Raw genomic sequence first — 21,218 nt, 5'->3', positions numbered from 1 at the left:
TGTTTATATACACATTTGGAAACGTAACCTTAGCTGTGCCTTACTGTAGCTATTTCCCCCAAGCTAATCTTGACCTCAGTTCTGGTCTGCCCCATCGGGCACTGCTGCTAACACTTCTTTCCGTCTCCCTCAATCTTGCCTCCTGATACTGTCACTAGTGGAATCGTGACTTTGAAGTTACACTAAATTATGTGAGTGATTGAAACAACTGAGGCAATCAGTCTCTCCTCCGTCATGGACCAGGGGTCTAACAGGTTGTATCACCTTCCTCATCCCCTTCCCAGTTTCTTCTTGAACTCAGGTTTGAACATATCAAAGCTGTGCTTGCTGTTGTAAGGAGTTCCATTAGGACTAATATTCTTTGTTAGGTTGCTTTTTTGTTAGTTTGATTGTATAGGTGAGTTCTTCTGGGGCTGGAGTAGCACTATGCATAATAAGGATGCCAGCAAATATGTGCTTGGAAGGCAGGACTATAGCAGCACCAGCCTGGATGAGCTGAAATTGTTGTAGGTACCTTGTCTGAGTGATACATGGTAACACTAAGGAAACCAGGAGTAATCATGACAGAGTATCCAGGTATTTCCCTTCCTTCAAGACACTACCAATTACTTTGTATGTCTAATCTGTCAAAAAATCTCCAATATTACCTGTCACATCCTCCTAGGTAATCTGTTCCACTCTTCAACTGTCTTTTTGTAGCTATATGGAATGGCTCTCAAATGGAGACAAAAATGTGATTTTAAAAGACTTGAATTTCTTAGATAATCTGACTGCTGAGCAGCTTAATTTAGCTAGCATTCAGTAAAAGTTGTATATATACAACTGTATGTATGTATGCAAAATTATATTTGCAGGACCCAGGATAAGAAAGCATAGAGAACTTGAAGGTCACAATAATCCACTCCAGCACTGAGATCAGTGTTTCCATGACATATCCTTCTGCAAACTTTGTTGTGATTAATTACATGCTAATATGCAAATGGACTGAATAATTCCCAGTAGTGTTTCATTTACGAGTTGCCTGTGTAGAACTGATAAACAAATTATGCCATCTGTTTTAGTGCATGTGAATTATTTTAACCGTAGCTTTTGTGTGTTGTCCACTCAAAATCTCTTTCGGAATGTTCCTTTAAGCAAATAATTTCTATTATCTTTTTTTTTTATTGTGTTGTTCTGTTGTAAACTTATGATCGCATAGCAATTTTGAGTTGGTGAAGAAGAGTATGATGTGGTTGACCTTCTGTTGAGGTGGAAAAATGTGGATGGGTAAAGAGATAAATGTCTCAAAATAGAGCATTGCAACTGTTGTGAAGTTCTTATTGTTACATACATATTTCTTATCAAAGTAACTTGTCCCGTGCTTTTCTACTTTTTATCTTGCATGTTCACTCTATTCTTTTTATACTTAGCTTTCTCCGAGGTCCATCTGACCTATTTTTCTTTTTCCTCTGACTCTTTCTGGAGTTTCAGATTACTAAAATTCCTCTTTTATATATACTCCCCACCCAGCAAGGTGGGACTGTTTTTGTCTCTGTTTGTGTCATTACTTTAGAAATTAGTAACACTTTCACTGACCTTGTTTTTGCCAGATACGAGCTGTCATTTCCCATGGAGCTTACCTACTGATTATATGAGTGATGCAGCTTTCCTTGCTTTCCTTCCAGAAAATCATGACCATAGTGTTACATGATCCCTGTCATTCTATTTTTCATGTACCATTGAAGGCAAATGTGGACAAATTTTCCCACTGCTTGTTCTTTTTGCTCTCCTTATCAACCATTTGTCTTGACATGCTGGAGTATATTGTTGGACACAATGCATTATGTGGTGGTGTTGTCTCAAAGTGCAGTGTCTGGTATGTGTTAGTAACATTAGCCCATTGCCATATCAAAGTTATCAAAGTTGCCAAAGTAAAAGAGCAGAACTTTGGGCTCTGTAATGACTTCTACTTGTGCCCTTCACTGTGATACTACCCTAACTTCTATGCATACAGTTGTATGTAGCATGCAGACATGTCTTTCTTTTTTGTTTCAAAAACCCTATCTTGACAATTTTATTAATTTTATTGATTCCAAATGGCTTTATAGGAAGATGGCTAGTCTTCTAAAAACTACTGTTGTTAGCACATCAGTATTGTTGTTGTTGAAGTCAGTATTGTGAAAACCTAAGTAGCAATTGGGAAGTCTTCTTTGGCTACATACAAATATCCCTTTCTACTTTGTGTGCGTTCAGACTGTTACAAAATAATGTGAAATTATTGGAGACATTTCACTTTGTAAAAGGAGGGCCTGTTAGCAGTTTCTGCAAAATACACGTGACGTCATTTAAGTCAGAGATCAAATGTTTGTTCTTTCTCATTGCTGATCTGAGGTCAGTGATTTGAATAAGTCCCTTAGTTCTTAATACATCAACACCATCTACTGTGCAGTAGAAAGTTTGTTCTGCTTTTACAGGTGGTGTTTGGAAAGACATAAGAGATCCTTAGGGAAGAGCAGAAGGCACAATAGCTGACAGTAGAAGTTAAATAGGCTAATAGGCAGTAGAAGAGTGAGATAGATTTAAGACTCTTTGAATGAAGCTCTGATCTGTAAAGTCATGGAGGAGAAAAAAAGCAACTCACCTATTTTGAGAGGGTTTTCAAGTTATCTGTCAGATGCAGAATTAAAAAAACACAGAAGTTACAAATGCAAAGAAATGTGGAGGTTTTTTAAGGAGTATAGTATGTTGTGTTTTCAAGCACTTCTACACTTTGATTCCTTCAATAAATTTGCAGTTTCATTTCCCTTCCTGTAAGTAAGTTTTCATTTGAAAAAATCATGGCAGATTATTTTTGAAACAAAAATGTTATTTGTTACAGAAAATAAAATATGTAGCTATAGTTTGTGCTGTTATTGTGGCTGTCTGTGTGACCCTGGATATTACAGTTGTAGTGTGTTTGCCTTGAAGAACAGGGTAATGCACAAAGAGTGCCATTTTAAATGGAAGAGGAAGGAACTCTTGTAGGTTGTCAAATCTCCTGGGTTATCAGACTATATTCTGAGTATTTGCAAACTTTGATGGAGGTGATATTTGCTGAACTTCTACATTGCTTCTCCTGTTATTACTGTTTTAAAAGAAATCCAAATACTGCGCCATGTTTCTGGAAATAAGGGGGGCACTGTAGAAATCAAACAGTATCAGAATCTTAACATTGTACCCAGATTAGTTGCTGAGAGACTAAGAGGTCTGGTAGGGCACTGAAACTAATGTGTATTATCAAGCTAGGTAAATAAAGGTGGTGTGAACAGCTAGAAGAACAGTGCAAATGGCAGTTGTGTGATGGTTTTTGCTTGCTGCTTTCCCTGTAGCCTTCATGCTGTCCTGATGGTATCATGAAGACCATGAGAAGGAGGATAAGATTTTTTTTCCCTTTTACTTTAGTGGTGAATTTCATCACTTTGCATACTACTTTTGATTTTCACCTTCCTCTTATTTTTGGGGCAAAATAAAAGAAGAAATCAGATTGATAGACTAATCGGGACTTGAAACTGAACGATATGATCAGGGTTGTCATTGAATTTTTAATTTTTTTTTTTCTGTTAGCCATCACAATTTCTGGTCTGCTTTTTTTTAGCTGTTCACTCTGAAGTTGTTCATCCTAGCATTAATTAACAAGACCAGCCTTTTCCAGTTTTCGCTGGGGCAAAAACAGTACTATCACAAATTTCACCCAGATTCGATTTTCAGTCGCTATTAAAACCTCCATAACCAGTGGAGTCTAGAGAGAACTTGACAAGGTAACAGACTTAAAAATTTTGGGTTTTTCTTCCCTTTTTTTCCTCCCTATCCTTTACAATTCATACAATATATATTTTTTTTCTTCTTGACAGGCAGAAAGGGTAGATTATTTTTTTAAATTATTCTTTTATAGTGGCATAAATTAATGGTATCTACAATGCAGTAAAACGTTTGCTCTACTTTTACAGTGGTGCCTGGAAAGGCATAAGAGATCCTTCAGTGCTGCTTGGAAGAATTGCAGCAGTTGACAGTAGAGGTTTAATAGGCTGACGGGCATTATAGGAACCAGGTGGACTAAATACTCTTAGATTGAAGCTCTAAATTTAAAAACTTGTGGAGAAAAAAAAAGGGGTTTTCAGATTTGAAGCTTTTTCTGAATTTTTAATGATTGTTGATTTCATTCCAGTAAGTAAAACTTACTTCATTCTCAGGATAGATTTGTTTTAAAATATATATTAACTCTTATTCCTTAGATGTTTCAGGTATGGGGGCATAAAGTTAGATCTTAGATGGCTACATGACTTTTGGTACAAAGTGAATCCATGGCACAAACTAGTGTTTGGGATATTATTTTCAAAAAAGAGAAGGAGAAAAAAAGAAGAAAAATAGATAGCTGAACTGTATATATATATTTTCTTATAACTAAGTGGCCATAATTTTTATTTGAGGGCTCTGTAACTACCCGAACACTCATGTACAACGAATGTTCTCTGACATTAAAAGACACAAGGTTTTTGGAGAGAGGGTTAACGTGTGATGACTGTTGAGAAAGCTGTAGGATCCCTGACATGTTGCCCCTTTTTCTCACTCTCTGCACTGCACTACATTATGTTTCCTTTCACTTGTTTACTTCTGCTTATTGGCATTCCGCATAGCAATGCTTACAGATTTTTAAACACCATTCTGCATTGTCTGGTAACCTCAGAAAGAAGGCAATTAAATAATGAAAATTATAGTCAACATTGTTTTAAAGCACGAAGAGAAGCTCTGTAAAGAAGCCAAAATGTAACAAAACCAATATATGGCACACTATTCATATAATGTTAACAACTGCTGTGCCTCTTCTGAAAATAGTTCTGATAGTGTGCTGATATTTTTAACTGGATTTCCTATGAAAACATGTGTATGTAGGCAGTTTGTATGTGTGTTAGAGGATGTTTTGTGTGTCCCAAGCCCCTTCATTTGCAAATAATCTGATAAATAATCTTACTGTTTGAATTCTACTGGAGAGAGAAGGGGAAAAACTATTGTCAGTTCTGGTTGCCCTAAATTTGTCAACTAAATTTGACAATGGTCTAGAGTACCAGCAAGTTTCATGGAAAAACAGACATGACAAGATGATATCTAATTTGGAAATCCGGTGCTGATATGCATATCATATTAGTTGGCAAAGAATCCAGAAAGGAGGAAGATGCATCATCTGTAAGAGAAGTTTGTTCGGTGCCTAAGAAGTTATGAGCTCTAGTCATTATAATTTCAGAGAAGTAAGAGAGTACCCTTTGATCTTAGACCTGCTTTCAGGTAGCTCCAAGAATACCATGAATGGTTTTGGAATACTTAAGATGGAGGGAAACACAAGAGAATAAGTACAAAAAGAGTAGCTTTTCATTAATGACTGTGTTCATGGATTTCTTCCACTGTAGAGCAGTTTTGGTTTAGAAGTTTTGCCCCTTCTGGCAAAACTTTGTGTAACAGTTTCACATCGGAGCTGAAATTGAACAATGTGTGACTGTCTTCTATCAAGTGTTTTGGTAGAAGAATGTTGCCATATAGATCTACAAGTCCTTTTAGTGAATTGAGGAACTGACTTTAAAAGCTACTCTTACAACTTCCGCAAGAAGTACGCTTGGACAAATCTCACCAGTTAAAGTGAATTTTGCAGTAAAGAAAATGGTTTTCATAGTTATATTAGAAGATACTGCTTTAAAATAGTTAACAGCAGAAGACAAGGAATTTAACCTGCCATTTCTTTTCAAAGGAATACACTATAAATACTGTTTATAGAACCAGAAATTCCTGTCAACATCCTTACATGTTGTGCTGACAAACTACTATCAAGAGTGCAGTTTTGTTTTGAAAACTTCCAGTTACTTAGGACAGATAAAATTAGTCTGATCATCTTCTTTTGTCTGATGCTGACTTAGTATCATTGGTATGAATTTAATATAAGATTCTGTGTACTTTTCTGAGAAATCATCTTCCACATTCTGGGAGTTCTGTGTCTTCCCAGAGGAAGAGAACTGTTTAAGGATTAGAAAGTGAGCAAATAAGCAGGTGTCTGTAATGCACGGAAATATGAGAATCATTAATTCCAAAATTGTGTATTTCATCCCAATGCATTCACTTAAACAACAACAACAACAACAAGAAAACAAACCCCCCAAAAAATCCAGTTGTGTGTTTCAGACTCTCAGAGATGAAAAACCTGTACCATTAAAGTGTAATTTCATTTTGTTTTGGTTTGGTTTTTTACTCCTCATATTTAAAATTATAGATTATGGCTTGTGAGAAGTTATCAATATGTTTGCTTTCAAGTGAGGTTTCTCTTTTTGAATGTACTATCTCAATGTAGAAGCCTGCCAGCAGTACACCTGGGGATATGTCTGTGTTAAAAGTTAGGAAAACTATTTAAACTTTGACTATCAACCTGGACAAGACAGCACATGTAGTGAAAAGCTACGTGGCTTTTATTTGGAATGTGATTCCTAAAGAAGCCTGTTTTATTAGTGCTTCTAACGAAGGATTTATCTAAGAAAATGATCTAAATATGTTAAGAAATGCATTCTTCAAACAAATATTGTTTTCTTGATAATTGAAAGAAGGCAGAACTGATTTTGGGTTGAATGAACTAATGCACGAGGCCTGTAGGAACCTAGGAATAGCATTTTTCATTGGCTTTCATTGAAGTTGTTGGAAATTTTAAAGTTAACTTGAAATTGAGCTGAGAGGCCATTCAGGTATTAATACCAGTACCTGTATCTGGGCCTAAGCAATTAAGGTTATATAAAAACAGATAGTTACTTATAATCTGCCAAAATGAATGCCTTAACCTGTTAGTAAAAAATTAATTTCAGCTGTATAAGGAAAATGCAAAAAACTCAAAGCTGGGTAGGAAGCTTGCATTTGCTGTCAGCCATCTCAGTTCTCAAAACTCTGGCTGCGTGGTAGGCAGGGTGGTGCTGACATAGTGGGCTTTTGGATGATCACAGGAATTAAACAGGTATCCCTGTAGCTCTGAGGGAAAATGCGTAGGGCACTTTTCCTCGAGAGTCATGGAAATTGCAGTTTGTGTTAGTTAAGAAGCGTATGATTCAATGATTCCAGTGTGGGAAACTAAACTGTGAAACACAGGGTTGTTTTTTTTTGTCTGAACTCTGCATTGAGTACATGTGATTCTTTCGAGTCTGCATTTAGGACTAGGAGTTGTTCAGAGCACGGGGTTGGAACCGAAGGCTGTAAACTTGTGTCTCAGCAACTGAATATGTCATAAAAAGTTTTGCTGGACAGAAGAATCACGACCAAAGTGTTGGCTATTTAAAAATAGTCTCTAAATTTCTTCTCTGCTCAGGAAAGCAGCACCCCATCACGTCTAATGGCAACTTGGAAGAGAAGACAAACGCAGTCACTTTGACATTCTCCCTTCCTTCTCCTTCTCCCAGCTCTGTATGCTGACCACAACACCATATAGTCTGGGATATCCCTTGGATCAGCTGTTGGATCAGTTGGGATCAGCTGTTCTGGCTGTGTTCTCTCCCGACTCCATGTGCACCCCCAGCCCACTGGCTGGTGGAGTATAGTAGGAGCAGAAAAGGCCTTGACTCTGTGTAAGTGCTGCTCAGGAGTAGAAAACATCCCTGAATTATCAACACTGTTTTCAGCACAAATCTAAAACATAATGCCATACTAGCTTACTGTGATGAAAATTAACTCTATCCCAGCCAAAGCTAGCACGCTACAGTATTTTTGACATGAAATGTTTTCTTCCTCTACTTGTTCCTGCCCTGCGTCTTACTTTACTGTGCACCTGTCCTTTGTCAGATGCAGAGATTTAATGCTTTAGTTACTGTAGTTTCCTGCTATTGTAACAAGTAAGAAAATAGTTGTAGCTTAGCCTAGAAGTGGGTCCAAGACTATAACTCGTGACCTGTCTTTGAACTGTTAATCCTCATCAGAACTGAGACAGTAGCTCTTGCTCTGCACATTGTAAAGCATAAGAGAAAACACCATGTACGATTTCAGTCGATTTAGAGCAGGGAGAAAATACACAAAGTAATACTCGTTTTGCAAAAGTTGTTAGCATGGAACAGGAGATGGTTGTTACAGCAAAGATTTTAAAAGATTTTAACACAACCACAGTTATTAGAGCTGTGTGTTCTGTTTCTCAAAAGGTTAGGAATCAAAATAATTATATCCTAGATGTCTCTAGGAAATAACCTGGCACATATAGAGAAAATTTACCTTCTTTAGGGTGTATGAGTTTTTGTACTTGGTAGTTACGGAACTTGGCCTCTCATTGGCAGTATATTTTCACATGAAAGAAGTGTTCTTAAATAATTTGTCTGTCTATTCAGGGAAAAAATCAGGCTTTTCTTCCATGTTTGGCACAAGTGCTTTCTTCAGCTGACTTATGGAAAGAAAGTAAGTTAGCTGTTGCATTCATGTTTGCATGCCATTGTGCATTTATATTTGGCTTTTCTGAGTATGTATGAGGATATTTTAGGAAGTTTGGGGTATAGTAGAACATCATATTATATCAGTAGTCTTGGAGGGTATGTGGAGAACAACAGGTTGGGGTGGTTTGGTGTTTTTACTCAGGGATCAGTTGGTTAAACGGTCTTCTATTAGTGATTAAAATGACATTTCTTTTCCTACAAAAGCTGTTTTAACCAGTTCTTGATGCCTGTGTTCAGGTATTGATAGAGTTACAAGCATGGATTAGTGTTAATATTAAATGTGTGGATCATCATCATGGCCAGGCTTCGCGAACAAAGATTTAGGAAGGCTCTATCCGTGTTTGTTACAAGCACGCTGATGGCTTATGAGGCCGATATGAGACAGACATATCCGATTGCAAAAGGCACAGCAGAAAGACTCCTTAGGTGGTATATTCTGCAAGACACGGTTCTTTCTGCGTTGTCTTTTCTCCTCAAGGGTGATCCTGCATGCGTTCTCAAAGGAAGCAGCAGCGTTATAGATGGTGTGTCTCCAGACCTCCCAATTGGAGGCCAGAGTAGACCAGTTATGGTGATCAATATGGCCAAGGCTGAGATGTTGTTTCAGGGAGTCCTTGTGTCATTTCTTCGGGGCTCCTCTCTTGAGGCAGTCGGTGGCAAGTTCACCATAAAGCAAGATCTTAGGGAGGCGGTGGTCCTTCATCCTTGAGACGTGCCCTGCCCAGTGCAGCTGCGTTCTCAGCAACATGGCCTCAGTACTTGTGACTGATGCTTGTTCTAGAACAGAATGCGTGGATATAGGTAAGCTAAATAAACTACACACGATTTTAAAAGCTATCAAAACTGAGTTGTTGCCTTCAAGTTGTAGTTCAATGCTGTAGTTCAATGTACTGCTAATGCACATCCAAATAAAGGAATTATTAAGACACATTACTTGTGTGAAGGCTACAATGAAGAATGCAGTAACCTGCAGTAGGAAAATACTGGTATGTAATGCTAGAAGAGGGATTTTTTCTGGAGAGGCATTGTTTTCTTCTCAGAAAATCCAGGTTTCTATTTGTTGTCCCCTTTTTTTTTTGGTTCAGGTGCTTCTCTGAAGAGAAGGAAAATACTGACTCTGAAGCCTTTTTAAAAGGTTTCTTGCTGGTGTTAAGTACACTCTTCAGATTAGTGACAACTAAATTAAGTGAATGATGCCTGAGAATACTTCTTTAAAATCAATTTTTAGTTATGTACAAGATGCTGTTGTACTGATTAAAGACAAATGAGATTTTTTTTTTTCTTCTGCTGTATTTGAAGAATAGCTTTACTGATGTGACTTAAAATGGGTATGGGATGAGCGGGAAGGTTGATTCCAAAGAGGTATCAGGTAGCATCTGATACATAATATTTTCTCATATGTTTAGTCAAACCATTTAGACGATGAAATAGATCACCTCAACAAGACTACTCACAGAAATCATGCTGATAGTAACTACTATTATAGAAAACTTTCAAAATTACTTTGTTTGTTGTCTAGAGCTATACAGTGTGCAGTCCTCCAAATCATCATTGCTATTGCTTATAAGTGATTGGAGATTATAAGGTTATAAGAGTGCATGTAATTACACAACACTCCAGAGCATGAATGTCTACTGCTCTTCATAAATGTTTTATTGTAGAGTTGCTTGTGCCACGGTAATGGAATATCTGGGGCAAATGGAAATTAGACTGCACTTATTTCCTCCTGTGTAATACTGCTAGTTTCTAAGTAAATTAAATGACCTGTTAGTAATCAAATTATTTGACATGATTCTTGAAAAGCCACACTTGTAGATGAATACTTGCTTGGGCCAAAGAATTGTAGAAAAAGGAAATCTAAAGCTATTCTGTGAGGTGAAATTTGTGATGGCATAGCGATGACAGAATTTTCTTTTAATAGGTTCTGGAAAACATCAGCATCACCAATGGCTTGATCTTCGCTCTCAGCTCCAGATGACTTGTACTGTTGTTCATAAGAGTAAGTATAATTCCATTGGGAAAGTTTTGGTAAAATCTAGAATGATTTTAAAGCACGTCATCGTAGCTTTTTTTTTTATTTACTTCAGCAGACACATTCAGAGTGTCTGACCAAAGTTATCTCTAACTTAGTGGTTTATTCTTGATCCAACATTGCTTTACAGCTGTGATAAGATGCAATGTAAAATATCATCTTACTACTCTGAGGAGGTACAGCACGTCAATGCAGCCAAAGGCCTTGGACCTCTGAGACACACCACTGAGTATCTGGCTCACAAGCTTCATAATTTTGCCCGTCATTGGACCTTTCAGGAACATCTCTTGCAGTATGCAGAGGAGCAAGATTTCACTGCAGACTTGCATACTGGTGTGGGGAAAAGAGAGTTGTGTAGAATCGGTCATGTGCTGGACATATTCCTGGCACAGCACTATCCTTTTAGTCTGCCTGAAAAATATTTCTAGGAATATCCTAGATATGTCACCGATCTTGGTGACTTGCTGTCCTCTGAGAAGTTTGAATTTAGCAAAAAATGGATAATAAATTGTCTGATTTTTCTGAACACTTACTTTTCTAAAGCAAATACCTTCTTTATAACTTAAGCTTCTGTTATTAGATGTTGTCTATTACTGAAAATGGAGATGTTACTGCTGGAAAACCAAATGAAGAGAAAACGTATAAAAAGGTAAATAAAACTTACAACAAGCTTTTTTTTGTATGTTTTTCCCTTCATGTTGCTAATTCAGATCTGCTGTAAGTGAAATATATTTCAGAACTAAGTAAAAACAAGAACAAATAACATATGTTCCATGGATTTTTTTTGTAAGTACTTTGTTCATTCTGTGAAATCAATCATAAGATATTTCTGCCCACTGCAGAACTGACTATTTAAAGTGTGTTCAGTACAGCTTTAAAGAATATACTCTTGCTAGATTTATAGAAATTCTTTGCTCTTAGCAACAGATATACCTTTGGGCATAAATACTGTTTTGAGAAATTTAGTACAGCAAGTTCCCAAATGCTTTGAATGTTTATACAATGTGTCTGGACTATAAACCTTATCACCTCTTCAGTGCTTTGTCAAACAGACCACTATTTGTTTGCTATGTGTTTAAAAAAAAAAAAGAAATGTTGTTTAAGAGAAGATATATTTAGTGTAGGAACATGCATCAATAGTAGCAGAACAGATCCGTTTAGATATTGTAACAGTAGCTGATACTGATTTGGGGTTTGTTTTTCTGGCACTGATTGTCTTGACCAGCATTATTTCAGTCCACCTAGCAATACTGGTAACTAAGTGGAGCTATAAATACACCTTTTCCTATATATATATATATATATATATATATATTTACATAACCAAGTTGTTAGCTGCCAAATTCGATTTTTTTCTTGGCATATCACCTCAAAGAAATGATAACTGGTTTTTTTCTTAATTTCTGTAATCTAGCACAGAGATTCAAATACTTCTACAGTACATATAATGTTAAAAGTTTTTCATTTCTGAGTGTCACTTACAGCACCCAGAAGATTACTAAGCTGCTGTTTCTTTTCCCACCCCTTTTGCTGGCAGTTACATTGAAAGGTCACAGTGACTATCATCTCCCAAGTTCTGTGCTTTCCCCTGAACCACCGGTTGTCTGTGTCTTATGTCACTTTATTTCCTTTTCGTATAATTACACCCTCAGTTGTTCTGTGTTCAAGCTCCTGTGTTGCATATGCCCCGTAGTTAAATATTATCACCAAATATTATACTCATCATACTCCTCCTTTTTGTGATAATGTTAATAAAAAATTGGGAAGTGTTGACCCCACAATTTATCCATGCAGGGCTAACAGGTAACATGTCTTTGCCTGATGTCTCACTTTTAACAATGTCTCTCTTCTCTTAAGCCAAATTCCTTGCAAACCTTGCACTTCCTGTTAGACTTTGAAGACTCTGCTTGAACAGGGAGATTGGACCAAATGACCCCACCAGTGGTGCCTTCCAACCTGAACCATTCTGTGACTCTTTGATCCTCACCTTCTTCAGCTATTCCATATAACATTTCCTATTTCTTATGTTCAGAGGAGTGAACAGTAGATGTCAGGAAGTGGGTTACAGGTTAAGCCTGGTATGACCTATGTTTATCAGAGGCATTTCATGTCATTTCCCAGTTAGTTCTATATTTTTAGGTAACTTACACAAAGAGATTTTGCTTGGTTAAATGCTTGTTTACAGTTAACACCTGCCTGTCTTTTATTGCCCACATAGCTTTTCTTTGCTCTTTTTACACAGGTTTGCATTTACAGTTCTCCAGTTATGTGTTGTTATACTTCTTTGGTTTGGCTGAAAAATACTTGCAGTTCTGTCCTGTGACTTCCAGTCCCACTTCTTCCAGAAATCTGGTCTGGGGGAGAGGTTTTTCCCTCAGCTGGTGCTTTTTCAGCTACTTGGGCAGTTTCTGTTCCAATTTACCACTGCTCTTAATTGCAAGGGCACTTAGTCAAGATACTCATTGAGTTTTGAAGACAGATAGTGCTTGCCAATCTATTCACCTTGCTCAGAAACTTCACTTGAACGTTTTTTTTGTATAATAAGTTATTATTATTACATAATAATAAAGTATTTAAATATTTCTATTTAAATACAAATATTATGTAAAAATTCCATAATGAATTTTTACCAAAATTTATTTTTACGTAATAAATACATTATGGTTTTTTTACATAATAATTTACATAAAAATAGAAGGTTATACTGTTCAGCTGAGAAAAACAGAGGACTGCAGCTTGGTTTGTGTCCTGTAGTTCTTTCGCATATGTGGCCTTGGGAGCGTTCCCAAAGATACTACTTGTCTGTGCATCCTGGGGGAAAAAAGGAATCTTGTTTATGATAGAAAAGTTTATTTCTGACCTCCAGTAGTAGTCAGCTGACTTGCCAGCTGCATGAATGTAAATACCTTGAAGTTCCAAGAAGTTTCTTACATTATTGCAACCTTGTGCAAGGCCTTGCATGAGTATTGCTACCCCATCCTTGTGGATTCTGCAAGGTATGATGGGACCAAAAAAATAGCATGGTTTCTATTATGAATCATGCTTCTTCATTCTACTCTTTTTTAGCTTTCAGTTTTTCTGCTACTGCATTCTGATATAAATGCTCTTCTCTGTTTTAATTGTCTGTTATTATCTAGTCCAAGGCCTTGGGAGAAGAGGGAACACAACCTTCTGTTTGTTGTGTTTATTTTTCTGCTGAAAACTGCTGTTTTCCTATCTTTAAAAATGGTGTTATTTAAGGTGGGGCTGCTGGGCTGTTCAGCTGCAGACGTTTGCTACAAACATTATAATCTGAAGCTACTCCTGGGTTTTCTCTCTATCAGTACAGGTTTTCTATCAGTACATTTCAAGAAGTTACTCTAGTCTACAGTGTGACAAAATATTTCAGTAACTCAGATTAAAGAATTTAGTTAATGGAACAGACACTTTACAGATGTATATGTTCAATGCAGCTTTTAAGGTAGAGGATTAAAATAGCTTTGAGATAAAAGAAATAAAAATTATGCAAACTGAGGCCAGTTCTTTCAGCGTGATTTTTTTGGTCTGTTAGCTTGGGTTAGTCTTGTGTTTCTTTTGGTTTTGTTTTGGGGTTTGTGTTTGGGGTTTTTTGTTTGTTTGGGTTTCTGGTTTTTTGTTGTGGGTTTTGGTTTTTGGTGGGGGTTTTTTTTGTTGTGGTTTGGGGTTTTTTTTTCAGGGAGAAACAGAGTTAGAGAGAGACTATTTGTTACATTTCATGCTTAAGGATCCTAAGCAAAGTAGCAAGGGAACCCTGTAACAAAATCCAGTCACCAGACTATAGTTTTTCTTGGATATTCATCACGGTCTTGTCACTGGTATCTGGAGTATGCAAAAACCATGTTTTTCATTTCCTTCCTATTATTTTGCAGACTTTGTTGTAAGAAGCTGCTGAGACATGTGCGCCTTTTGCGTTGTGATGTCATCAATTGCACAGTAGTCCCTGAATCTTCTCTGTGACGAAACATATTTCAGTAGCATCCTTATGCCTAATACTAGGATGGTAGCAAGAATCAGGCAGACATGTCTGTCAAAGCACATTAAGTGTGTAGAAAAAAATCAGACCAGAAAACAAAGCATATGTGTATGTGCACTTGTGAAAAAACTGCTACTGGATTGCCACGATCTCTACGTTTAGTCTGAAGGCTGCCACACACACATAAAATTAGATTTTTTTTTTTCTTGTTATTACATATGTTCTGGCTCTTCTGTTTAGCATATTATAAGCACTACATCACATGTTCAAAACTGGGTATCATAAGTGAGAGTCACTTTGCCAGGAACAAGGGGAATTTTCCTGGTTAAAGAAAGCCAGCTACGTATTGTTAGAGCTTGCAAACACATGCAAGCAGCATTGCTTCATCACTTTTGGCATTGACATATGCCCTGCATCTAATGTCTCCACATAGGGTACTTTTTCTTGCAGATGCTGAAACTTCACTACTGGAGGTTTTACTACATTGAGACCTGTGTTCTCAGTGGCAGACTTTGTGCATCTGCAAGGATACTGAAATAACTCTCTTTAGTGGCTTTGCCTGGAGAAATGGCTACTATCAAACGCAGAGGTCTCAAATTCTTTTCCTCAGAGATAGAACAACCACAGTAGTTGGATTCATGGTTAAGTCTGAAACTTCAGCATAAATGTTTTGAAATGGAGGAAAAATTAATTGAAAGCCATGGAGTCATTTGAATCCAATTTTGGAAAATGGAGATCAGATTCAGCTTGGGTCAGTAAATCATTCTGATGGCCGTTGAGCTGGAAGAACCACACAAACACACACACGATGGGCAGAAGTCCATCTTCATGACACAGACAAACATGATGTCTAGCTTCGTGAAACATGCACACACAATGAGTGGAAGTCCATCTTCATAAAGTGTGACCTGCAGAAGGTGAGCAAATATTTGATAGAGAAAAGAACAATGTGAACTGAAGGAAGATTGAAGGGGTACTGTGGCTGTAGCGACCCATGGTTACAAGTTCTGGAGAAACAGTAAGATCAGTTTATGTAGTGGAATTTCCTGGAAACTCTGTTTTTATGATGTCCCTGTTTGTGATTTATTATGTGGCAGCTGCAGAGATCATGCTGAGATGGGGTAGCAGCCTCCAGAAGCTTTAGGAGAAACAGCTACAAGAAGTGTTGTTTCCATGGGACTGTAAGCACAGCAGGCACTCAAAGACAAGACAACTCTACTGCAGAGGCAGTGGACTAGGCAATAACCACAATTACATCTTGAATATAATTGCAACTTCCTAATGTTCTAAGACATCTCTTTTTAAATGTTTCTTGAAGAAGTCATACTGTTTTTAACATGCATTCTCCTCAGATGGTTTGGCTTAAGAGTTTACAAAATTTATGACAGGTTAGTATGTTTTCAGAAGTCCGGAAAAGATAAACTTTGTTTGCATGGAAGTGATAGTGTAGGTGGATTCCTGGTACTCATGATAACTAGTATAACTGAAGAGCAAATGCTTACTTTAGTAGAAAATTGACATCTGGAATAACCTATGTGGCTTGAATAATTTTAATCAAGCTTTAATCAAGTGAGACCCTGTGGATTTCTTTTTATCTATCTATCTATCTATCTATCTATCTATCTATCTATCTATCTATCTATCTTTTTTATTTTATTTATTTCACTGAGAATGCTACCTGAAGGCAGTCCAATTCACTGTCTCACCAAGGAGCAGACTGGGATGGTGAGGAAGATGAGAGCAGGCTTCTCCACATACAGTAGAAGAGAGAAATGAACTAATGGCAACTACTTTGTGGGAAGCATGGTTGCAAAGCAGTGTTTATTAGTGGTGGCTTGTGTTCAGATGTTTGTTTCTCCCCGTCTCTCATACCATACTATGGTAGCTAGGTGTTTCTGCCATTTCATCAGCGAGATTTTAAAACCTGTTTGAATGACAGTAGTAAAGAGGGTGAAAGAAAGGAGTCATCGTCTTGCCTTCTGCAGTGATAGTGAAGTAGAGTTGCTGAGGGAGAGTTAATTTCTTTTCTTTGCTTTATATCATCTGCTATAAAACAGATGTCTTCTGGGAAAATCTTTGCCCCAGAAAGTTCACAGGTTTAGCTGCAATAAAATTAATTATGAAAAGGGAAAACACATAAACAAGGACCAAGTTTACATTCACGCAGTCCTAAAGGGAATCCCTAGGATGTCTACTTTTGAAGAAGCCAAGAATGTTAGTTACATTTCGTGAGTATGTTGTGGGAAACACATAAAGACTTAGCAAAGAACAATTGAGAGCTGAAGGAAGAATAGAAAGATAACTTTGTGAATAAGAGTAAAGGGGAACTTCTGTTAAATTAAATGAAGCCTTAGTCCTGCTCAACTCCTCTCTGCTCATGGTTTGTTAAATGATTTGTTTTATGTCATTAATAGTCCCATACAAATATGGATAAAGTATAAGGAAACCTGTCTAAAAGAATAAATGTGTTTTCCATATCTGAAGTCTTTGTGTACTATGTACTTGGTGATTGTATTGACACATTATTGGTTAATTAGGTTTGCCGGCCATTTACAACTTTCACACTCCAATGGAAATAATTATTGAGCAATGTATAATATATATACTATATAATATACTATATAATATAATATACATTCTGAAACTATAGTATCTATATTTTTGCCATCCCTGGATTTCTTTTCATTTACTTTAAGGGACAGACTTTTTCAATCCTTTCAGTAGCCTCGTCCCTAATTGGCACAGTTGTTAAATAGCTTCAGATAGTGGATTTTTTTTGTTAGCAGAATGTAAACTGCCTTTACATACAGCATGTGTGTCGGATTAACACATTTCTTTTACGAAAATAAAAAATTTAAGTTTTACGGGACTACGCTGAAAGCAATTAATTGTAGGAAAAGCAAGTGTTGAAATCCTACTTAGTGCATTTGTGGGATCATGTGCAAACTTAATACATGATTTGAAAGGATTTATATTCTCATTTAATTTGCTATTCCAGGAAAGGTTTTCAGCTTAGAGTGATGTAGAGCAAGATGGAAGACCCATCTGCAGATAACAGTAATTCAAGAGAACAGTGCATCTAGGGCTAGAATATATGTCAATGATGCAAATATTCCATATACCTAACTGTCTGTGTTCTATATTATATCCTATATACTATTATACTATGTGTATTCTATATTATATACTGTTTCATCCTGTAACCTGTTGTTATGCTTTATGTGTCTGCATATGTTTCATTCCTACAGGCTTTTTTAGCAAAGCTGTATGACAAATATAGAGAAAATATATAGTTACTTTTGACAAAAATAGACAAAGGTGTGTTTCATCATAACGAGGACAGTTTAAGCTTTTTTATGCAAGGATAAAACTGTGCAGAGGCTTTTTTGTTTCAATCCTCCATAAACTGTGGGACTTCTGGAGCACTTTGTCCCCAGTACATCTCTTCCTGAAATGCAGGTCTTTTACCTTTGCTGATCTGTTCCCATTTAAGATGGAAGAAAAATGTCCTTACCTACTTTGAAATATTAGCATTCTGGGACAGTAGTACAGGGAATGGGCAATTTCTCAGTTTGCAGGGCTGCAAGAATTGCAGTTTACAGTATATTTAATTATATAGCAGTGATTGACAAACAATTGGTTTGCAGTTGGCTTCAACATGCTGTAACTGCCATCAATTTGTTTTAAAGCAGTTGTTAAAGTATCCTGAATGACTTCATAACATTACTTTTCTGTTAAACCGACTGCTGTGATTGCTGTAGAAATGGTGGGTGATTACTAATGGCACTCTTGAATAGGAGTGAAAATTAATAAGACAGTAACCTTGGAGGTAGAGTCTGTGTCATACTAGTAGAAGGCCTTACATTCTGCTTTTCAGAGACTGTAGGTCTGTAGGTTTTCTTTTAAATTTGAAAAAAAAATCCTGCAGATATTTTTTATGAGCTCAAAAGATGGTCTAGAGTTTTCCTTTTGAAATCACATTGCCAGCTTACCTGTCTTGGGGTTTTTTTGAAGTTCAGTGGGTTTTGTTAGGGTTTATTTGGAATGGCATGTCTTCTGTTTTACTTTACTATATGCTGTTCTTTCAGACATAGTCGCTTGCTATGGCAGTGAACAAGGTGGGCATCCAGCTATGAAGCAGAAACCATGTGTATTGGTTTGATCAAAGTTACATAATTATGGCTTTTGTTGTTTATTAATCATTCATGAATAGAAGCCTTTCAAGGAAAGAAAAATGTGACTCCTCTTATGACACAAAGCCAAATGGTTTTAGTAGTCAAAGTAGCACTTTCAGAATGGGATTTTGTTTGTTCCCACCAAGTTGCCTTTTCTAAGCTGTTATGCAAGTAAAAGTTCTGCTTGGTGTGCAGTCTTAATTATTTACGATATACACATGTCTGTCTTTTCTTTTCTAAAAATAAGCAGTCACTGTAATATTTGCTGTTCCAGAAACTGTAACAAGAGTAGTTTTGTGTACTTGAACCACTTCTTATGTAATTCCCATTCCTGAAATGATTTTGTTCAAGTGCTGAAGTAGTTCTGATCATGAATCTTCTAGTGTTCTTTGCTTCCACTGTTAATGTCTAGCTTGTTTGGTGGGTGGGGGCTAAAATCTAAAAACAGACACCAAATATGTTGTCTTCAGACTGATGAAAATACATGATGTAAGGGAAGATACTCCCTTCCTGATAGCCGCCTTTCCCTTCCCAGTGATTTTCTTTATTCACTCCTTCGGTCTTTTCTTAATAATTCCTTTCTTGACTAGTTTCTGATTTTGACTCAGTTCTGCCATTTTTTTTAATTTGTCCATCAGGGTTCTCTATTCAGCATGAGAAAGTTTCAGAGATGGTCTCAGTTTACACATATATAGTATCACAATTTGGCGCTGACCTTTTGAACCTTTCTCTGTCCTGCAAACCCTGGCTGTTGAATTTAGTCATTCCACTTTATGCAGGTAGATTTTTATTGAGGGATTTCTCTTTCCTCATCACTTTCATTTTTCTTTGCATTCCACTCAGTCAATGCACCTCTTGCATTGACTGTTAGGCAGAATGTAATAAATACATTTGTATCCAGAATCAGTGTTTAAGCCATAAGCTTGCTTTGTAATGCCTTGGCATTAATGTACAATCACCTGGAATTTGTGACTGTTTCTTTCCAGGACATAATGCATGCTACTTCTAACTCCTGAAGCAATTTGAATGTCCAGTTAGATTGAAAATGTCTTAAGAGGATCACAAAGGATGGCTATAGGCTGTTTTGTAAAGACAGGCAGGAAAGTAGAGGAGGAGGAGTTGTGCTCTGTGTTAAAGAGAATCATGAACATATAAAAGTTAAATACAGTGACTATGGAAGCCCTATCAAATGCCTCTGGGTCAAGATCAGAAGGTACATCTCCAACTGGTATCTTAGACTAGGCATCTGCTACTGACCTCCAACCCAGGATGGTAAGGGCAAAGAAGAACCTAAACGGGGTCAAGCAAGTTTTAGATTACAGATCCTGGGTCTTACGGGTGATTTCAACTACCCAGACATTTGTTGGTGGAACAATACAGCAGGTTACATCAGCCATCAAGTTCCTGGGATGCAAAGAGGACTGATTCTTCACACAAGCAGTAGATGTGCCAACCAGGAATGAGGGGCTGTTGAACTTGCTACTCACAAAACAAAGAAACCTGCCTTGTAGTATCTCAGTGATGTCTTTGGCTGCAGTGATCCCTATATTGTGAAGTTTGGGGTCTACCTGTGCACACTGAAGGTTAGTACAAGGCAAAGTTTTTAGATTTTGGAAGAGCAAACTTCAGCTTGCTCAGAGCTCAACTGGGAGGTAAGCTTTCATTGAGCTAGGGAGTGCCGGGAGTTTTTCCAGACCACTCTCCTGGAAGCAGAAAACCCGTTCATTCTCTATAAAGGGAAGGGAAGTAGGTGGAGAAAGAGACCCCCTTGGCTTAACTGTGACCTTCTGAGTCTGTTCAAAACCAAAAGAGAAGCATACCAGAGATGGAAAAGGGGACAAATACTTGTTGAGAACAAGGGAGTTGCCAGGGAATGCAGAGATGCAGCTAGAAAAGCAAAGACTCAGCTCAAATTGAAATTGGCAAGAGATGTCAGGAACCACAAGAAAGGGTTCTTTGGGTACATAAACAACAAACAACATAAACAACAATAAAAAACAGAAGGAAAATATTGGCCTGCTGTTAAATAGACCAGTTGAATTAGTCACCAACAATGCTGAAAAGGCAGAGGTTCTCAACACTTCCTTCATCTCTGTTATCACCAGCACTGTTGGGCCTGGGAACAAAAATCCAGGTTGATGCAAACTCAGACCCAGTGTCAATGAGGGAAAAGTTGGTGTGTGAGCTATTACAGAGCTGGGTCTGTTCAGCCTCAAGAAAAGAAGGCTGAGGGGAATACTTCCCACCATGTTCCAGTATTTACAGGGTGGCTACGAAGAAGATGGAGACTATTCTTACAAGGAGTAACATAGAAAATATGAGAGATAATGGGTTAAAGTTGTTCCTGGGGACATTCCAGTTGAACACAAGAGGAAATATTTCACAGTGAGAACAGTCAGCCAATAGAATTATCTCCCCAGAAGTGATGAATTCCCCAACATGAGCATTTTTGAGATTTGGCTTGACAGGATGCTAGGCCATCTTGTCTAGACTGCTTTTGCCAGGAAAGGTTGAACCGGATGATTCTTGAGATCCCTTCCAACCTGGTATTCCATGATTCTATGCTGAGT

At 37.3% G+C, this 21,218-nt stretch overlaps 1 protein-coding gene across 4 annotated transcripts in view; it reads left to right on the top strand.

Annotated features, from left to right (window-relative positions):
• The window catches only part of PIP5K1B (phosphatidylinositol-4-phosphate 5-kinase type 1 beta), a 110,917-nt gene that overhangs the window by 25,375 nt on the left and 64,324 nt on the right, over positions 1-21,218 (top strand). For all 4 annotated transcript variants that reach the window (XM_032674599.1, XM_032674602.1, XM_032674598.1 and 1 more), the window contains 2 exons: positions 10,372-10,449; positions 11,063-11,131. In XM_032674599.1, the coding sequence (XP_032530490.1) occupies positions 11,063-11,131 (69 nt within the window). In that variant the 5' untranslated portion in view covers positions 10,372-10,449. The remainder of the gene's footprint in view (positions 1-10,371; positions 10,450-11,062; positions 11,132-21,218) is intronic.

This window comes from Chiroxiphia lanceolata, chromosome Z, assembly GCF_009829145.1.
Source record: "Chiroxiphia lanceolata isolate bChiLan1 chromosome Z, bChiLan1.pri, whole genome shotgun sequence".
Taxonomy (NCBI): domain Eukaryota; kingdom Metazoa; phylum Chordata; class Aves; order Passeriformes; family Pipridae; genus Chiroxiphia; species Chiroxiphia lanceolata.
This window is presented reverse-complemented; position numbering and strand designations above follow the sequence as displayed.